Source organism: Fukomys damarensis, unplaced genomic scaffold (genome assembly GCF_012274545.1).
Source record: "Fukomys damarensis isolate Sample0158 unplaced genomic scaffold, DMR_v1.0_HiC HiC_scaffold_22, whole genome shotgun sequence".
NCBI lineage: Eukaryota > Metazoa > Chordata > Mammalia > Rodentia > Bathyergidae > Fukomys > Fukomys damarensis.
Genome location: NW_022900934.1, coordinates 26,217,262 through 26,236,685, shown reverse-complemented (window position 1 = coordinate 26,236,685; position 19,424 = coordinate 26,217,262). Strand labels below are relative to the sequence as shown.

Sequence of the window (19,424 nt, the reverse complement as noted above, 5' to 3'; positions counted from 1 at the left end):
TAAGACCGGTAATAATAACACTGGGAGTGTAAGAGCAAGGGAAGCCGCAGAGACGATAGGGAGGGAGGGTAACTAAGAGAGCTAGTGACCCCAGCACAGGATTTACTTACCTATTTTATGCTCACGCAGAGCTTACTGTGAGCCAAACGTTGACCTAGGCGTTTCATAAGCATTAACATGGTCAGCCGGTTTGGCAGCGCACCCCTGTAGTCCCAGTACTCTAGGAGGCTGAGGCAGAAGAACTGCACGTTCAAGCATAGCCTGGGCAACTTGGTAAATAAAAATGGCTGGGGATCTAACTTAGTATTAAGGTCCTGAACTCAATTCCCAGTGCCATACGCTTTAAGATAAAATAAAATAAAAAATCAAAAGCTCAGCCCTCACAATAAACCTCTTGTAGGTGACAATTTGTATTCTACCCGTGTTACCAGTGGGGCGTGGAAATTAAATAACTCGCCTAAGGCCACGCAACCATCACGAGGTGAAGCCAGAACACAAGCTTGAGCAGCGCAGGCGCCACTGCTCACTACCCGCATTAGGTGCAAGAGTGATCGAGGGATGATAAAATGTAGTCGTGTCAGGGACAGTGACAGCAGCCGTGGTAACAGCCACTAGCAATGGTGGTCGGGGCAGTGATAGTCGTGAGAGCAGTGGTTGTGCAATAGCAGAGGTCAGACTACTGGTACAGCAGTGGGGTTGGCTGCATCCACAGCAGGCTAACAGGGCGCCCAGTGCTCCTGTCTCCAAACACCACCCAGGAGCAGGGAAGGCTCTTCCCTATGGGGAGGCCGCACCTCAGCTGGGAGGCAGGAGTGATGTTACTTTACAGCCAGGGTGACCAAGGTCAACGAGGTCAACTGACCCAGGGGCCAGGTCTTTCTAACCCCAGACTCAGAGTTCTCTCCACTCTCCAGCCATTCAGGGCCCCCTTATCTGAGTTTGGCAAGGGGAGCACAGCCGCTGCACCCATGCCTGGGGTGGCCCCTTAGAAATCCTTATGTTGGAGGGAGGCCTACTACCCTGTACCCCCTACTCCTTGGTCCCAGACCTGCCCCTCGCTCAGCCTGGCCCACACTCATCCGCACCCTCTGCCCCGTGGTAGCCTGCAGAGATTGAAGGCCAAAGGTGTGACCCAGCGTGCAGCCCTTCCAAAGTGCCATGACATGAGTCCCTGGCTTCTCCCCCCGCCCCCGCTTTCCCTTGCCCAAGCAGGACTAATGCCTAGAACAGGACTATTTCTGAAAAAGGGAGAGCAGTGGGGTGACCACCTCTCTCTCTGACACTTGACCTGCGAGACCCTGGACCCTGTCTGTGGCGAGGGCTCCAGTGTCTCAGGTCCTCAGAGGCCCTGAGGGAGGCCAAGGGCTTCTCCCACAGATTCAGAGCATCAGATCTAAGGGAGGCGGTTGTCCCCCCATAGGACGCTGGCCCAGAGGTGAGTCCTCAGACAGAAGGTCCCCAGGTCAGGTCAGTGTGACAAATGTGGGTAAAACAGTTCTTTCCCTGCAGGATTCCTCAGAGCCTTTGTGACTCTTTATAATGGACTTTGGGAGCCTCCCTACAAATCACATATTCCTCGGTGTTTCCAAAAGTCCTTTTTCAAATGAGTGTTTCGTGATGTGTGTGACATACAGACACGCTCTCCTTGAAAAACAAAATTGCAACTACGTTAAAGCTACAGAGTTACTCACCAATACACCCCCCTCCCAGAAATGTCTCATCCCCATCCTATGAGGAATCGACTCTTGTCACCTTGGTGTGGGCTCTCACAAATCTGTTTCCATGAATTTACACTTACACCCAAGTAGTAAGTGGGTGTCCACAGAAGACGTTGAGGATGTGTGTATTATATATAAGTGCATCGTTTTTTTCATTCTGCGGAACCAACTTTTTTCACCCAAAAATTCATCTTTGCAGTCAAGTTTGTAGCAGTAATGAATCTTGACCTCCCTCTTCTAAGCAATGCTTGGAGCCCATAGTAAAGGCAGTAATTCCCCTTTGGATGGACACTTAGATTATTTCAAATACATAGTGGAACCTTTATTCATGGGAAATATTGGTGGAACTATGATTTCTTCAAAAATACCTTGGAAAATACTGATCCGGACTAACTCCACTGTACAAGATGTGATAAAAAAGTAGGATGAATGTTTAAAGTTTTAAAAAATTATTACAGTAAAACATACATTGCCATTAATACCCTCAAAATACTCCTCTCACTCCCAGTGTACATATTCCATCATTCTTGCCCCTTTTTAAAGCACTTCTGGAGCTGGGCATGGTGGCACACACCTGTGAGCTCAGCACTTGGAAGGTTGAGGCAGGAGCTTGCCATGAGTTCAAGGCCAGCCTGGGCTACATAGTGAGTTCTAGGCCAGCCTAGACTACACAGCAAGACCATGTCTCGGGGGGGGGGGAGGCAGAGAGAGAGGCAGAGAGAGAGACAGAGGGAACTTCTGGAAGCTTTCTTTTTTAAGTATCTTTGTGAGGTATGATCAAAAAATGCCATGAATGATGCTGCCTATTGCCATCCGTTGGAAAGGCGGGCTCATAGAAACATTACAGTGTGTCCTCACCCACCTTAGTCACCAGATCTGGTACCATACAGCTTCTGGTTCTTCCCCAAAGTCAAAATGACCACGGAGGATAAGTGCCTGGAATACATTCAGGGCATCAAGGCAGCCACGACAGTGCAACTAAAGACATTCACACGACGACTTCCAGGGCTGCTTCAGAAGGTGGCAAGGATAATGGGATATGAGTGTGTGTCTTCAAAGTGAGGGGAAATGTTTTCAGGGGAAACTAATGGCAATGTGTTTGTTTTTTCCGGTACTGGGGATTGAACTCAGGACCCTCCGCCTGCGAGGCAGGTGCAGCACCACTGAGCTAAATCCCCTGCCCCAGCATTGTGTGTTTTACTGTAAGAAATATTTTTAATGTTAACGTCATATATTTTGATGTATGTGGAGGGGAAGAGCCAATCCAACAACCTCTGATATGTCCAAGTCAGGAGCAAAGGCTACAACTCAAGAAGCCTGGATTCTTGCGCTGGCTTTGCCCTTAATGTGACATCAGGAATGTTCTCTAAAAGCCTCGTCCCACGACACACAGGGATAAGGCAAGATGCTCTTGGGGATCATTTTCAACAGCACTCCCATGGCTTCCCACACTCAGATTCATCTTCTCCCATTTCTTTCCTGTAGGGGCCTAACAGCAACAGCAACGCACCACGGCTCATGCAGAGTGAGTATCTGGCCACAGGGGTGGGGAAATCATGTACCATGAAGAGTAAGGTTAGGTTAGTTCCGGATCAGAGCTTGAGACCAAAATCCCAGAGTGAATACCACCATCCTTGAAAGTCTCCTGACTCGGCCCTGAAGTTCTTTGCCAGGTGCCCTGTGTGTCTGCAACTCTGAGCAGTAAAAAGAACAAAACCCTGTTAGTTTTAGACCCGAGAGCCACACCCAGCATGCTCAGATGGTTATTCATCAGTGGGTCCAGAGCTGGGGGCCAGAAGCTGCATGTGGACACTTGGGCTGTGGGTCTGCTCAGCCCGAGCCTGGCCATCTGTGTGTCTCTCAGCAGGTTCCGAGGACTTCATTGTGGTTGCCCTGTATGATTATGACGCTGTTCACAGAGAAGACCTCAGCTTCCAGAAAGGAGACCAGATGGTGGTCCTGGAGGAGTAAGTCTCCATCTCAGTCCCTTTAGGACATATCCCCTTCTGGACTCAGTTATGCCCTCTTATGTGCTTCAATAAAGATGAAACCTGCCTCTAGTCTCAGCACTCGTAGGCTGAGGCAGGACCATACAAGTTGGAGGCTAACTTGGGCTACATAGTGAGAACCTATCTCAAAAAAAGAGAACCTGATAGGCTGCCTTAGACTGGGAGTAGATGACTGATAAACTGATCATCCTAGAGGGTTTTGCTGTCACTTGGAGATGCCAGCAACATAAAGGGGACTCTGCATGTATGAGTGGTGCACTTCTAGGCAGTGATGAGCAGCTGGTGACCACACTTGCCAGAAAAGCTTCCCATCGTCCAGTGATTAAGTTACAGGCTTCCCCACAGGCCAGGCCCGACTGAGTGACTTTGCACTCGGAAGTCTGAATCTGGCTGGGAGAGCATCAAATCTCTGAGGCCAGCCTGAGCCACTTAGCAAGACTCTGTTTTAAACAATAGAAAAGGCTGGGGTGTAGCCCAGTGATAGAGCACTGGCCTAGCATGGGTGAGTCCCTGGGTTCCATCCCCAGCCCCAGAGAAGGAAACCCTTGGATCTCTGAATTGGCACCTCTGATTCCCTCCAGCCCTGGCCAGGAGGTGCAAGGGCTCAAGGGTGGAAGAGGTCATGCTTGGTTAGGCCCTTGAGCCCTCTGCTCCTCCTCTCAGCCCCCCTCCCCCTGAGCCACTGTGTTCTCCCATTGGCACAGCCCCTGTCTTGGGTCCAGCTCCTCAGCAAAGCTGCAAGCCCAGGAGAGAAGAGCAGAGCCAAGGACCTGGGCCACAGGCAGAGACTCTGGGATAAGGTTCAACTCCAGATGCTCAGTCGGAACTATGCCAAGATCCCTCTCCTAGTCATGGGGTCTGGGCAGGAGCCAGGACAGTCATGGCCCTGCCTCTGCCCCTCCTGGGGAGAGGGGGCACAGGGCCCTAGAGGATAGTCCCTCATTTCCCTGATCCCTTCTCTCTCTCCTGTCCCTCAGATTTGGGGAGTGGTGGAGGGCACGATCCTTGGCCACCCGGAAAGAGGGTTACATCCCAAGCAACTATGTGGCCTGCGTTAACTCTCTGGAGACAGAGGAGTAAGTATCCATTTCCTCCCCTGCAGAAGGAAGTGTGAGAAAAGCCAATACTGTTCCTACCTCAGGGCCTTTGCCTGTGCTGTCTGCCCTCCTGTCACACTTCCCAGCGCTTGTGGCTTGGGTGGCTCCTCCAGTGCATCAGGCCTCAGAGCCTTCCCTGCCCACCTGTCTAAGGTGGGTCCTTCTGCAACTCTTCCTGTGCAAGGCTGTTTCATTCCTTCTGAACACTCCTCACTAGCAAAAATCATTGGTTTCTCTGGCTGTTCACATGTGCATTGCCTGCCTCCCCAGTAATGAGAGCTCACTCTTGGGCTATGGAGTTAGTCTGCCTAGATCTGAATCTTGCCTTTACCTATCCAAGTTAAATGACCCTGGGCAAGTTACTGCCCTCTCTGTTTCTCAGTTTCCTCACCTTTAAAATCAGAATAATAAAAGCAACAGTGCTGTAGATAATAAGAACTCAGTGAATATTAGCTGTCTTTCTCTCCAGTTGATAACAGAGGAAACAGGCCCAGAGAGGGAAACCAACTTGCTCAAAGTAACACAGCAGGTTTACAGCAGGGTCAAGGCCTGCTAACATCTGTCCTGGGACTTTAGAGGTCACAGCTCTTCACCTTAGTAGGGTGGGAGTGGACTAAGCTGCTGCTACTTATACTTTCCCACCAATATCCCGAATACCCAGGAAGAATGAAGGAAAGTTCCCAGGATATGATTCAGAGTTTAAAGTTCTTTGCGGTCTCACATTTTGGCTTAGAAAGTCATGCTGACCATGTATTCGCCTGTGCATACACAGGACCGAGTGGGAAGCTAAGCAGGCTTGGGCCCTCACTTCCACAGGCCTCTGTGGCCCTGAGAGGGCTTTTCCCCAAGCTCATGTGTGCTTGTGAAACTTGCAGCCTTGAGATGTGTGACTGTGATGAGCTAAGAGAGCTGCCCACCCTTCATGCGGAGAGGCACTGGAAGGCCTTGAGCATTCTTCATTTGTAATGCTGCATTGTTTCTCTCTCCTTTTTTTTTTTAAAGTCTCTCCCCAAATTACACAGGTTTCAGCCTCAGCAAACTGGATTTACCTTTGGTAAATGTCCTTTGACATGAAAAGTATGACTGTTTTCTTAAAAAAAAAAAAAAAAAGTCCTGGAGGAAAATGATGCCGCAGAAAGCCAGGCCCTTGCCCTCCTGGCTCCCACCTGGGTTCCGGGTGGCCCACAAGTGCCCTGTGTTAAACCCACCCCGCCCAGTTCACATGTGTCCCCATCCCTTCCCATCAGGTGGTTCTTCAAAGGCATCAGCCGGAAGGACGCAGAGCGCCAACTCCTAGCTCCCGGCAACATGCTGGGCTCTTTCATGATCCGAGACAGCGAGACCACCAAAGGTAACACCAGCCTCCCTGCTTTGTCCTGCCCTGCACGGGTGCCCCAGGCTCTCCCTCTGAAAAAGCTCTGGGGAGGTCTGAGCAACTCAGCCAGGAGGCCATGACTACCATGTTTTCTCCTGCCCTGTGCCACTCTGAGGCAGGGAGAGTGGACAGCTGAGAATCTGCTCGGCCAGGCCTTTCTCAACCGCTGTACTTGCAGACCTGGTCAATGGTAATAGTCTCAGGAGGTTTGAGCCTTGGAAACAAATACCCTGCTGAAACTTGGTCTTTGTTAGCTTGGGTTTTTTGGCTTTTTCTTTTTTTTTTTAGGTTTTTTGTTTGTTTGTGTTTGTTTTTTGGTACCAGGGATCAAACTTGCACTTGTGTGACAGGCAGCAGCACCACTGAACTAAATCCCTGCTCCTCCCCACTTTTGGTTTTTTGAGACAGGGTCTTTCTATGTAGGTCAAGCTGGCCTTGAACTCACTGTGTGGCTCAGGCTAAGCTCAAACACATAATGATCCTCCTGCCTCAGCCTCCCAAGTGCTGGGATTACAGGCCTGTCCCACCACCCCCAGCTCTAGTTTATATTTTTAAAAAGGACTCATTGCAAACTGTCTTGTCTACAAGCCTGATTCCTCCTTCCATAAGGAAATGGGGCAGAATGAGACTACAGAAAGACCCAAGCCAGCTTCCTCCAGACTCTACTTTAAATGCTCCTTGGAAGGGCTTGGAAGCCTGATGTCAGGAGCAGCTTCCTGAAAGCCCTGTGCTGGGAGGGCAGCGGCTTGACAGAAGGTGATGGATGACCGGAACAGTGCCTGAACATCATATCAGTATCCCAAACTGGCATCCGCAGAGGTGAATTTTCCCAATACGTGTATCAGCCAGTGCTCACTAGAGAAACAGATTTAATGGAATTATAAGGTAGGCTTGCAATGAGTGCCTGCAGAGTCAGGTGTGGAAAAACACAAAAGGGCTGACCATGTGCTTGAGATCAAAGCACACCATCAAAAGTCAGCGGCCCGGAGCTCGCTATAGAGTCCTGTGTGAGTCTATAGCAGGAAGCCGAAGGGTTGTCACTGAAGGCTGAAGTCTCTGCACTGAAGCCAGAAGACAAATGTCCGAGGTGGAGACTAGAGCTCCTCCAAAGAAGCAGAAGCGAGCCTTCCTTCCTCTTTCCCTTTTCTATTCCACTCAGGCTACAAGCCTATTGGTTGATGTCACTCACAGCCAGGATAGGCCTTCCATCTTCAGTTCAGATTGTGCTAAGCCAATCATTTGAGTGTTTCTTACTCAAATTGACACAACGGTTAACTATCACAATAAGATGCTCCTGATTTCGGACTTCACATGCAGAGTGTTTGTGTCAGACATACATGTTTAGATTCAGAAGTGATTCATTTAAATAAATAAGTTGTAGGAAGTGTGACCTCCCAGTACCCTGAAGCAGACTATTTTGGGGACATTGATCAAAGGTGTCAGTGTGGCCTTCTATCTGACCCCTGGCAAAGCCCGAATGTGGTTGCGGGCAACGTCACTCACAGTGTTTCAGGTCATTGAGTGTTCAGGTGTTAAATCCTCTCACCCGATAAGTCTCCTTCCAGCCCTTGAGGAAAAGAAACAGAGACAAAAAGGCAAAGCTACCTGGGGCCCAGCACTTCTCTCCACCTGTGCCCAGAATGCCTTGGGGACAGGCTGGTGCATCCTGCAGGCAAGGGCAGAGAAACCAAAAAAGCTTCACGGGCCTGTGGGGCAGGAAGTGAGCCAGGCCCAGGTTTCACGGCCCTACACTGTGCAGCTGTGGTGCAGGCTTAGCCAGTTTAGTCAAACTTGTCCCTGAATCCCATCCTACCACTTCTTGGATTCTACCCACCCCACTGGGCATCAGCCGAGGCAGCCTCACCTTGAGTTGGACAGAGTGGCTGTGCCACTGCCTAGCCGTATAACTAGAAGAGAGTCACTTCACCTCTCTGGTCATCAGTCACTGCATCTATAAAATGTGGGTGGTCAGGCTGGGCATGGTGGTGCACACCTGTAATCTCAGGACTGATGGGGCCCAGGTAGGAGGATTGCTGTGAGTTCCAGGCCAGCTGGGCTACATAATGAGTTCAAGGCCAGCTTGGACTAGAACAGGGAGACTCTGTCTCAAGAATAGATAAGAAAAATGAGCATAGTAACGTTATAAAGCTTCCATTTCGGGGGTCATGGATTCATTGTAAAACTTCACATGATCATAATTTATTATAATAAATATTCCTATTCTTTCATAGAGAGCATCTGGAATACAGTAGTGTCTGGCATGTATGGTCAGATATTATTCACTCAGTGATTTGAATCCCGCCCCCCGATTCTATGGCATTGTAAGCTACCGTGCAGAGATGAATGTATGATGGAGAGGCTAATGACAGGTCGAAGGGCACACGGCCTCAAATGGCGAACTGTGGTTGTAGACCAAAAGGCTCATGTGTTTATCTACATGATCACGTGTGTTCCTGTTGTTGCTGTAACAAATCACTACAAGTGTGGTGCCTTTTCTAAAGCTCACAGCATTTCTTGGCTCACAGCCTTTCCCGACATCTTTCTAACCCTTCCTTTCCATCTTCACATCTCCTACTGCCAACTTTGACCTTGCCTCCTTCTCACAAGGGTCCAGGTGATTACATTGGGGTTACCCAGATAATCCAGGATAACTTCAACTCCAGGTCCTTAAAGTCCCCTTTACCACGTAAATTAACATTCCCAGGAATCAGGGCTTGGGTACGGACACCTATTATTCAGTTTACAACAATGTGTTCACGTTCCAGTAGTTGGTCCGAGTTTTCTTTACTGTTTGTCTTTTTTATTTATTAGAGAGATACTGTGGCTAGATGGAAAAATAATTATGAAGATGATGAGTCAGGCAACATTTGCTAAGTGTTTGTTCCAAGTCCTTCTCAAACATTATTTCTTCTGATCGTCGAGCATTGTGATGAGGTAGGGAGGCATGATGATGCCCACTTCAGAGATGAGGAAACTGAGGCACAGGGGGGCAATGTAGTCATTGGCCCCAATTCTCACAGCTGGAAATGACAAAGCCAGGACAGAATCCAGGCTCCTGATGCCACACCTCACTCTTCCTCTCGTGTTCTCCTGCCCTGGTGCCTGGATGGTGGCAGCAAGGGCCTCTTGGGGGCCAGGGCTGACACAAGCTGGAGGGGTCTAAGGTGTCATTCTGAGGGGCTTCTCTCTTGTGAGTGCAGGGAGCTACTCTTTGTCTATTCGAGACTACGACCCCCAGCAAGGAGACACAGTGAAGCACTACAAGATCCGGACCCTGGACAATGGGGGCTTCTACGTCTCCCCAAGGAGCACCTTCAGCAGCCTGCAGGAGCTGGTGGCCCACTACAAGAGTGAGTCCTGCCCAGGGCCACATCCTACTTATCCACCCCAGAATCGAAACTCACTGTGCAGTACTGCCTGGGCAGGGACAAGGATACTACCCCATTGCTTTTAGTCTTCAACACCTTTATTTACTTTGCTTTGCTCTTTTGTTTGTTTGTTTTGAGGTGCTGGGGTTGAACCCAGGGCCTAGAGGGCAAGCCACTCGCCCACTGAGCTGTGTCCCGCAGCCCACACATCCCCACAAGGATGGGCCTGTCCCTGGGAACCCTGGTCACAGGTGACTGCAGCCCCTAAGGCCTACAGATTGCTTCCTGACTCTCCACTGTCAGCTGCTTTGGATTCTCCTGAAGGCTTGGAATTGTTGAGCAGAAGGGTGGAGGTGGCCAAGATAGATACAGAGGTGCCATCCTATCATGTTCTGCTGTCTTGCATATGTCCCCAGGGGTAGCAAGCACAGAGAATTTGGCCAGATGCAGAGTACCAGACAAGAGGCCTCTGGCTTGCTTGGAGCTTGTTGCCCATAACTGACCCAGGGACTCTGTTCCAGAGGGGAAGGACGGGCTGTGCCAGAAGCTGTCATTTCCCTGTGTGTCCTCCAAGCCCCAGAAGCCATGGGAGAAAGATGCCTGGGAGATCCCCCGGGAATCCCTCAAGCTGGAGAAGAGACTTGGAGCTGGGCAGTTTGGGGAAGTCTGGATGGGTAAGGACCCAGGGACTGGGGAGGAGGGAGGTTGAGAGGGGAAAGGGAGGTTATCTGCTTCCAGGAACACCCTGAGACCAAGTGGGAATGCCACCGGGCTGCAGGGGGGATTTGAATAATAACCACAAAGGGGCAATTCCTCCAGAACAAAGCAAATTGTCCTGCTGTGCAAACACTGATTTGCCTTTGTGGCCAGGAAGCTTGGGTCTGGCCCAGAACTTCCTTCTAGGAATCAGGAGTCCTGGATGAGGAATCCCCTCCCTTGTATGGAGTTGGGACAGTCTACTAGAGTGGGACTGGCATAACCAGAGGCCTTTGGGGGAAATGGGAATTAACAGTGGGGCTTGGAGACCGTGTCAGGTGAGTTCAGTGGTGGCACCTGAGGACCAAGCTACTCTGAGCCCGTCATGACTCTGAGCCCAGCACCATCCAGACATTGTAGGGGTACCAGAAAGGCATGTTCTTCTCCTGCTGTCCTTGCTTCAGTAACTGAGAGCAGCAGCATTTGCTTCATGGGATGGTGGGTAGACACAGTGCCACTATATTGACACTCCACCATGTGCCCGGTAGCTTGCAGGGATGCAGATACTCAGCCAGAGAACGTAAGCTTAGAATCCACTCATTGAGTGCCTGCTGTGTGCCAGGCACTGAACACAAGAATGAGGCAAAAAGAAAATATGGAGAAGAAGGTAGAGGTGGGTTGTGAGGTTGGGGAAAACCAAAGCTGTCATAAAAGGCCCTAGATTCTTACTGCAGGAAGACCACAGGTCTGGGTTAGAGCTTCCTGGGAACCAAGGCTTGGATGAGAACTGAAGCAGTTGTGAGGCTGACAAGATCCATAAGACAAACCTCGGGATGGGGGGGGCAGGTCCCAGTAGTGGCACAGGATTAGGTGCTTGAGGGACTGAGTGACATTCAGGGTGATAGTGCCTAAAAGGCATGGGTGGGTTTGGCAGATGATGAGGCCGGAGTGCTGATGCAGGGCCTTGGGGAGGAACAGTGAGTCTGCATTTCTTTCAAGAACAGTATTAAAGATATAGGGTGTGCGTGCGTGCGTGTGTGTGTGTGTGTGTGTGTGTGTGTGTGTGTGTGACATAACCTAAGTGGCGTGTTAAGGTTGTTCTTCAGTCTTGCATCTTCCCTTCAAGGGAGTGCTTATCATTTCCTCTACGCAGATGCAGACTCCTGGCTCAGAGAGGTTAAGTGACTTGCCAAAGTACACACAGCTGGGAAGTATGGGACCAGCTGTCCACCCCACATCTGTTGGAGACCCCTGTCTGTGGCTCCCTCTCTAAGGCAGGAGGGCTCTTTGTGAGAGGCAGGTGTGCAGCTGGATTTCCAGGGCCGGGGGAGGCCGGCGGAACCTCACCACCTCCCTTGCTCCATCTTCTCCAGCCACCTACAACCAGCACACCAAGGTGGCAGTGAAGACGATGAAGCCGGGCAGCATGTCAGTGGAGGCCTTCCTAGAGGAGGCCAACATCATGAAGACACTGCAGCACGACAAGCTGGTGAAGCTGCACGCAGTGGTCACGCAGGAGCCCATCTACATCGTCACAGAGTTCATGGCCAAAGGTGCGTGCGTTGGGCCCATGTCGTGGGGTGACGCCATGGGAGGGGGTCACCTAAGAAAGGAGAGGAGAGCGGGGCCAGAGGGGCCTGGGTGGGGAGAGGAGAGGCACAGGGTTCCTCACGGGCTCCCGGTGGGCCTCAGAGCCAGGGTCCTGCCCACTGCCACCACTGAGCCCCCTGCCCTGTAGGCCTGGTACACTGGGAAAGAGTGGGCCAAAGAGCACTGGGCCGCCCCACCCTCGCAAAAATCAAAATGTCTCAGAGGTTTCCTTTTCAGGCTACTTTTCATAACCATTTTCAATCTCTGCCTTTGACTGATAAACAGAAACATCTCACACAGGCTCACTGTTATTTGCAATCACAAAACTCCATTTTCTAAATGTACAGTGTGCCAGCTTATGAAGTCACGGCCCTAAGCCCCTGGGCTCAGAAAGCCATCAAAATGAGAAAGTTCTTTCAAAAACCTGAGGTCCTAGTTCTCAGGTACCAGGAACGGTCAGCAAATATGTTTATTTAAATCCAGTGCTGTGGCTGGCCATGGTGTGGGCACGTATAGTCCCAAATATTTGGAAGGCTGAGGCAGGGAGATCTTCTGAGCCTGGGAGTCTGAGATAAGCCTAGAGAACATAGTGGGGCTCCTTCTCAAAAACTAAACAAAACAAAAATACATTTTTATGAAAAGATGCTAAATTATTAAGATCTCTGTCTCTCCCTCCTCCATACAGGAAGCCTGCTGGACTTTTTAAAAGGTGAAGAAGGCAGAGAGCAGCCTTTGCCAAAACTGATTGACTTCTCTGCCCAGGTGAGAGTTTGATGAGGAGGCTAGGGGACCGGTACGGTAATTCAGCAACTTACTTAACACATGGTTGTTGGCCACGTACTATAATAATAGCAGTAATTAAAAGAGCATTTATTGATTGCTCAGCATAAAACTGTACTTCCTGTATGTCTAGTTGTTCCTCAGTTCCATAGGGGTGGGTTCCATGGATACCAAAAACCCAGAGCATTCAAGTCCTTTATATGAAATGGTGTAGCATTTGCATGTAACCTACACATACCCTTCCATATACTTTAAGTCATCTCTAGATGACTTACCTTGCCTAATCCAATGTAAATACCATGTAAATAGCTGTTGTCCATATTGTTACTGAATGATGACAAGGAAAAGGTCTGGACAGGTTCCATTCAGATGCAATCGTGTTTTGAATGTTTGTTCTCTGAGTCTGCGGATGGAGATCCCACACATATGGAGGACCCCCCAGATCTTCGCACGCACTGACTTGTTTAACATCCACATCGACCTTCTACAGTGGGACTTCGTTACCCATTCTTGGATGACAATCTACCCCATGGCTTAGCTGAACAGACAACAAGGAGCATTTCTCATGCTCCCGTGCATTGACTGCACCTGGTTGGGTGAACCTCGTGGTGACGGGAGGTGACTGGAAACATTCTGCGGTGCTGCCTTATCCTCCAGGATCTTGCTCCATGAGGCCTTCATCCCTCAGTAGACAGCAGCTGTTCTTATAGCACTGCACAGAGAAGAACTGTGTCAGGGAGCCAGGCCTTGATATGCAAGAACTTTGCTTCTGTTGGCATCACGCTTACTGATGTCCTATTGAGCAGAGAAAGTCAGATGGCCAAGCCCAGCATCAGTGTGGGAATGGACAGCCCCAGGACATGAATCTGGGGAGCTGCAACTCAGCAGGTGCCCCCATATAAGAGTCTGACCAGAGGAAGTTAACTGCCATCCCATTTTCCCCAGAATAGGAAATGGAGGCACAGTGAAGTTAAGAACAGATGAGGAAACTGAGGCCCAGTGAGGCTAAGTAGCTTGGCTGACTTGCTGTGCTAACTATGGGAAAGCAGCAGTGAGTGAAACAGAAGCATTACTGTCCTCGAAGAGTTTGCCATCCAGGTAGCACAACAGGTGCTAAAGAGCTGACACTGCTGAATCATTATCAACCAAGTGGCCCTGGCTCAGAATCAAAGGAGCACAATATCCAGAAAGAAAATAGTGTCTGAGAATCACAGAGAAACACACCTTAAAACCCACTGTGGGCCTAGGGGTATAGCTCAGTGGCAAAGCAGTTGCCCACCATGTGTGAGGCCCTGGGCTCCATCCCACATACTACCCAAAAGGATTTCTCCCTCATCTTCTCCTCCCTTCCTGCAGCTCCTCTCATCCTCAGACTGAATGTTTTCACTTCGGTGCTGTCCCATGTTCTCTCCTGTGTGGGGAAGGACAGGGGGTACACAGGAGTACAAGCAACGGGGGTCCTATGGCCCAGAAGCATCAGAGGAGGCTTCCCAGGGGAAGTGGCCTCTAGGCTGAACCCTGAAGGACGAGTAGAAGGTCTGCAGATGAAGACAAGAGGGAAGGGTTACTAGAGGAAGAAATGGCCTGTATAGGAGCCCAAAGGAGAAACCGAAGACCTGGGCTGGTCAGGCGGAAACTTGAGGTGACACAGCTGACTTAGCAGCCTGGTGGGAGCTGAGGCTGGGCATTCTGGAACTGCCCAGGACTGTGCTCGTTTGCATATGCAAATCAAGGGCTCAGAGGCTATGGACAAAGACTGACAAAGGGCTCTACTTTCAGAGTCTGGAATGCTGAAAGCATATGGAAATCAAGACCAGTGGTCTCACTCCAATGGGCCCTTTGGAAATAGTAGTCTGGCCCATTGCTAAATTATAAGCATCTAACCAGCAGGAAGCTTGCCGGATAGGAGTCACGGGCTACAGCTTGAACCATTCTCCCATTGCACAGACAGGGAAACCAACCAAGGGAGGGAAAGTGGCTCTGGGGCTTTCAGAAGCAAAGGTTGACCCTAAGCCTAGGGACAGAAAGGAACCTACCTGGAGACGTGATCTTCACCTCCAGGCCTAGAGAGGACGGTGTGGCACAAGGATGCCCTAGTCCCGTCTTCAACTTTCTCTTAATCCGACACCTTCTTAGTCTCAGTCCCCCCATTTGTGCAATAAGGGAATCAGACCACAGCTGTAGTTTTCCAGTTTAAAAATAGTATTTTAGCCACAACTCTGTTGGTCAACTGTAGCCATTATATATATTATATATAATATACAATTATATATTTTATAATATATATATAAGAATCTGGCATCACGACACACCTATAATCCCAGCACTCTAGGAAGCTGAGGCAGAAGGATCTCAAGTTCTAACAGAGCCTGGCAAATTTGTGATTTAGTGAGACACTGTCTCAAAATAAAATGTAACAAGCCCTGGGGATATATAGCTCAGTATGAAGTCCCTGTGTTTGATCCCCAGTGCTGAATCATTCTGACTGAGGCAGAGTAGGGCTTCATACACGGCCTTCCCTTTGTCCTCCCAGTCAATATGGAAGTATCGGTAACACCCAGTTTGAAGAGCCCTGGGCTGGGATATCTTTACAAGTCCTGCCAGCTTGGATTCTGAGGTTCTCTGATGCTCTTGGAAGCCAACCAAGCTCTAGAGCTTGCCCTCAGGGCAACCTGCTTGGTGGTCATGAGCTCTTCCCACCTTCATCAGCCTCAGTTTTTAGACCCACCCTGCGTCCTGTAAACCTACCCATTACCCATTCCATGGACAAATCTTGGAGAAGCAGCACTCTGTAAGCGTATGGGCCTAGGTTTTGTGTTGCTCCCAGCTCTGCCTGTGGGGCTTGGAACAAGGTGCTGAACCCTGCAGCGTGTGGCTCTCCCTGCTGGGAGCAATGCTGGCCACCGCCAGTGTGAGTACTGTACAGCAGACACTGTCTGAAGACTTTGATGTGGGCCTCGAGGGTTCATCTTCACATGACCCCTTGAGACAGGGGCTACTGCTGTCCCCGGTCCAGAGAACAGTGAGGTACAGGTGGTGAAGTAGGTGCAGAGCCATTACTCATGATCCTCTCCTGAGTCCTCAGTAGGGGTGATAATTCCTGCCCCACTGAGATCAGGAGAAAACCAGTACTAGAGGAGCATGGACTAGGGCGTATTAAAAAAGAATGACTGTCGGAATTAGTGTCTGCTCCGTAAAATAACACGAGGCAAGCTGGAGACAACGGTGCGTGCCTATACACTCAGCTTCTCTGGAGGCTGGGGCAGGAGGATTGCCAAGTTCAAGGCTGCAGCCGGGCGTGGTGGCGCACACCTGTAAACCCAGCACTCGGGAGGCTGAGGCAGGAGGATCACTATGAGTTCGAGACCAGCCTGGGCTACATAGTGAGTTCCAGGTCAGTGTCAACTACACAGTGAGACCCTGTCTCAAAAAAAAAAAAAAAAAAAAAAAAAAAGAAGAAGAAACAACAACAACAAAAAACAAGTTCAAGGCTGGTCTGGGCAACTTGTCTCAAAACAAAAAAATGTAAAAAGCTTTGCATGTGGTTCAGCAGCAGAGTGACCTGGGTTCAATCCCTGTACTGGGGGAGGGGAAAAAAAAGGAGAGTAAATACATAAGTGTTGGTTCTGAGAGGACTGTGGATTACAGGTTAAAAGCTGTGTTTTTATGGGACAGTTATTTGTTTCTCTGGGCTTTGTTTTTCTCCTCTCTGGAAAGAGGACTGATAGTAAAAGTACCTGCCCCAAAGCACAATAAATGCTGTGTTTAAGTAACATAATAAGCAAACAACATTATCTACCAACAGCCTAATAAGTTTTGCTGGTTCTTGGTCTAAGGACACCTTGCAACTTTCCCACACTCCCTAGAGACCCTGCCTCATCCCATGCCCCATATATAAAGAAGCTAAAGTCATTTTCAAATTTTTAAGTGTAGACCTGTTCTTGCTGCCTTGGGTGCCCCCTGCTGTTCACTCTGCAAGTGTGCCACCCATTGGCCACTGCCTGCTGGCAGTGCCTTGGTTTGGTCTGTCCAGACTTTTCTGCCCTAGTCTGCCCAATGAATCTTACCAGATTGCACCCACCTGCTGCCCTCCAGAACTGGCGTTCTGGAAACTTTACAGGCAGAGTGGGGCACTAGATCAGTAATCTAGAACCAAGGTGTGAGGCGGACATTCAGAGTTTTCCTGGCATGTGGTCAGGAATAGTATCTCTGACTCTCTGTTAAACAGAGACCATAATGACTTCTCCTCTACACTTCTTGTCCTCTTGCCCAGACCCATCTCTTCTATCTGTATAGTACTTATCTCTCCCTGCACAGGCTTTGTCTGGATTACCTCCTGCTCAAGTCACATGTCAGGCACCCCCAGGATACTCCATAGTTTTTTTTTGTTGAATGAATAAGTGAAAAAAATTATTTTAGGCAGGCGTGGGGATGAAGGCGTAAAAAATAGAGCAGAATATGACATGAGTCTAGCTTGTCCCTGAAAGGGGCTGTGGATGAATGTTCTTCATAATATCCTGATGTGTGCAGTGTGTGTGTGTGTGTGTGTGTGTGTGTGTGTGTGTGTGTTCCAGAGAGATAATCCCATTGCTTTTTCTTTGAGGACATTTCAAAGTATTCTCTGGAAGTTTTGGAGTTATGGAGAACTCCCCAAACTGAGCCAAGTCTGGAGAATCCCCTGAGCCTAGATAGGTAGACAGAAATGCCAGCCTGACCCCAGGACTCTTGTGACAAAAAAGGAGCTGGTGCGGACATTTTCTAGTTCTCTCCCACTGGGTCATTCCTCTCCAGCTGTTGGGTGGAAACCGCGTGGGCCAGGCAGGTCTGAGGATGAGGGTGTCTCTGTTTTGGGTACAGATTGCAGAAGGCATGGCCTTCATCGAGCAGAGGAACTACATTCATCGAGACCTCCGAGCCGCCAACATCTTGGTCTCTGCATCACTGGTGTGTAAGATTGCTGACTTCGGCTTGGCCCGGGTCATCGAGGACAATGAGTACACTGCTCGGGAAGGTAGGGAGGGCTGCGCAGCAGGCCGGTGTGTCCACATGGGTGGGGTGCGAGTGCTGAGCGCAAAGACCTGAAGACCTGTGAAGGCGGAGCTCTAGCCCAGTGTCTCCTCTGCACTCGTAAACTTGGTGCCCCGGGCAGTGCCTTGGATTTGAATCTCACCCAGTGACTTTGAGAGGGAAATCTCAGGCCAGACTGAAAAGTACTGATCAGTTTGAGACTTCGGTAAGTACATGATGAAATTAAGGGTAAGAAGGCCGGGGATTTAGCTCAGCGGTTCGGTGGCCTGCCTTGCAAGCGCAAGGACCCGAGTTCAATCTCCGGTACCAAAAAAAAATAAAAAAATAAGGGTAAGAAGGCCAGGGATTTAGCTCAGTAGTTTCGCTGCCTGCGGTCACCAGTACAGCAAAATAAAAAAAAATAAGGGTAAGAGCAACTTTACGGAAAGTAGATGAAAACTTGGAAGAATCCAAATGCCCATAAACAGCAGGATGGATGTAAATTGTGGCACGGTCATATAACATAATACCATGCAGCAATGCTGACTGTCGCAGACACAATATCAACGGGAAGGAAGTCAGACAAAAAAAAGAGGAGGCCCTGAATAGTTCTATTCGTATGAAATTCTAAAACAGATAAAACTTGTATATGAAAGCTCATAGCAGCATTATTCATAATAGCTAAAAAATGGGCACAGCCCTGATTAATGTCCATCAACTGACGAACGGATAAACAAAACGTGGAATATCCATCCACACAACAGAACGCTGTTCCGCCACAGAGTGGAGTGAAGTAGTGGCTGCACCGCAGCACGTATGGACCTCAGAAACATGTTAAGTGGAAGCTGAAAACAAAGCACGTGCAAACTGTCCTAGAGATAGGAAGTGGATTAGTGGTTTCAGGGGATACAGGAAGCTGTGGAGAGATGAGATTTTTTGCTGTGGGGTTTTTTAGGGGGTGAAAATATTCTAAAATTTACAACTTTATGAATATTTGAAAAGTCATCACATTGTACACTTTATCTTTTCTTTTTTCTTTGGTACCTGAGATCGAACTCGGGACCTCGTGCTTGTGAGGCAGGCGGTGGCACCACTGAGCTAGATCCCCGGCCCGCACACTGTACAACTCAAACGAGTGGATTTTGTGGTCTCTGAACTATATCTCAAATAAAGCTGTTAAAGAAAAAAGATAGACAAAATCATTTTTGGCAGCAGAGGTCAGAATAGTAGCTACCTGGAGCAGGGAGGTATTGACTAGAAGGGAGACCTCTGAGATGGTGGAAACGTTCTGATCTGATGGGGATTACTAGAGTGTATACATATATAAAGATGCATCAAGTTGGGCACTTTATTTCATGTTTGTTATAACTCAATACAGAAATTTAAACTGGGTAGTACATGGACAGTGGCAGTGCGCCACAGCACCCAGTTAGCCACACAATCATAATACCTTACAGTGGGTTGTGTTGTTTTGCTAAGCTAGGCTATTAGGTAGGATTATAGAATCCCAGCACTTTGGGAGGCTGAGGCAGGAAGATCTCAAGCTCCACCCCAGTCTGGGCAACTTAATGACTTAGTGAGACCCTGTCGCAAAATAAAATAGTATAAAAATGGTCTGGGGTCATAACTTGGGGCAAAAGCCCTGGGTTCAATCCTCAATATCACAAAAAATGTTTAAATCGAGGGTATCAAAAGAATCAAAGTAGAATGTATAATTTCATACCAGGATAAAATAAGCAGGAAATAAAGAAAACCCTAGATCTAAAAGAAGGAAGAGAGGGGAT

The 19,424-nt window shown here is 49.1% G+C and overlaps 1 protein-coding gene and 1 long non-coding RNA gene across 5 annotated transcripts in view; one reads left to right on the top strand and one right to left on the bottom strand.

The window, feature by feature from the left end:
• Hck (HCK proto-oncogene, Src family tyrosine kinase) overlaps nucleotides 1–19,424 on the top strand; it is a 35,391-nt gene that overhangs the window by 8,985 nt on the left and 6,982 nt on the right. Inside the window, exons 3-11 of one of the 2 annotated variants that reach the window (XM_010628459.3) lie at nucleotides 3,204–3,243; nucleotides 3,586–3,685; nucleotides 4,705–4,803; nucleotides 6,072–6,175; nucleotides 9,400–9,549; nucleotides 10,089–10,241; nucleotides 11,637–11,816; nucleotides 12,539–12,615; nucleotides 17,491–17,644. In XM_010628459.3, the coding sequence (XP_010626761.1) occupies nucleotides 3,204–3,243; nucleotides 3,586–3,685; nucleotides 4,705–4,803; nucleotides 6,072–6,175; nucleotides 9,400–9,549; nucleotides 10,089–10,241; nucleotides 11,637–11,816; nucleotides 12,539–12,615; nucleotides 17,491–17,644 (1,057 nt within the window). Of the gene's footprint in view, nucleotides 1–3,203; nucleotides 3,244–3,582; nucleotides 3,686–4,704; nucleotides 4,804–6,071; nucleotides 6,176–9,399; nucleotides 9,550–10,088; nucleotides 10,242–11,636; nucleotides 11,817–12,538; nucleotides 12,616–17,490; nucleotides 17,645–19,424 lie in introns of both variants that reach the window. The other variant, XM_010628458.3, reaches the window with a different exon arrangement.
• The window catches only part of LOC104865109, a 20,986-nt gene continuing 14,502 nt past the window's right edge, over nucleotides 12,941–19,424 (bottom strand). For all 3 annotated transcript variants that reach the window (XR_004518420.1, XR_004518421.1, XR_781065.2), the window contains 2 exons: nucleotides 18,685–18,813; nucleotides 12,941–13,345 (listed from right to left, as the gene is read on the bottom strand). This is a non-coding gene — a long non-coding RNA (uncharacterized LOC104865109). The remainder of the gene's footprint in view (nucleotides 13,346–18,684; nucleotides 18,814–19,424) is intronic.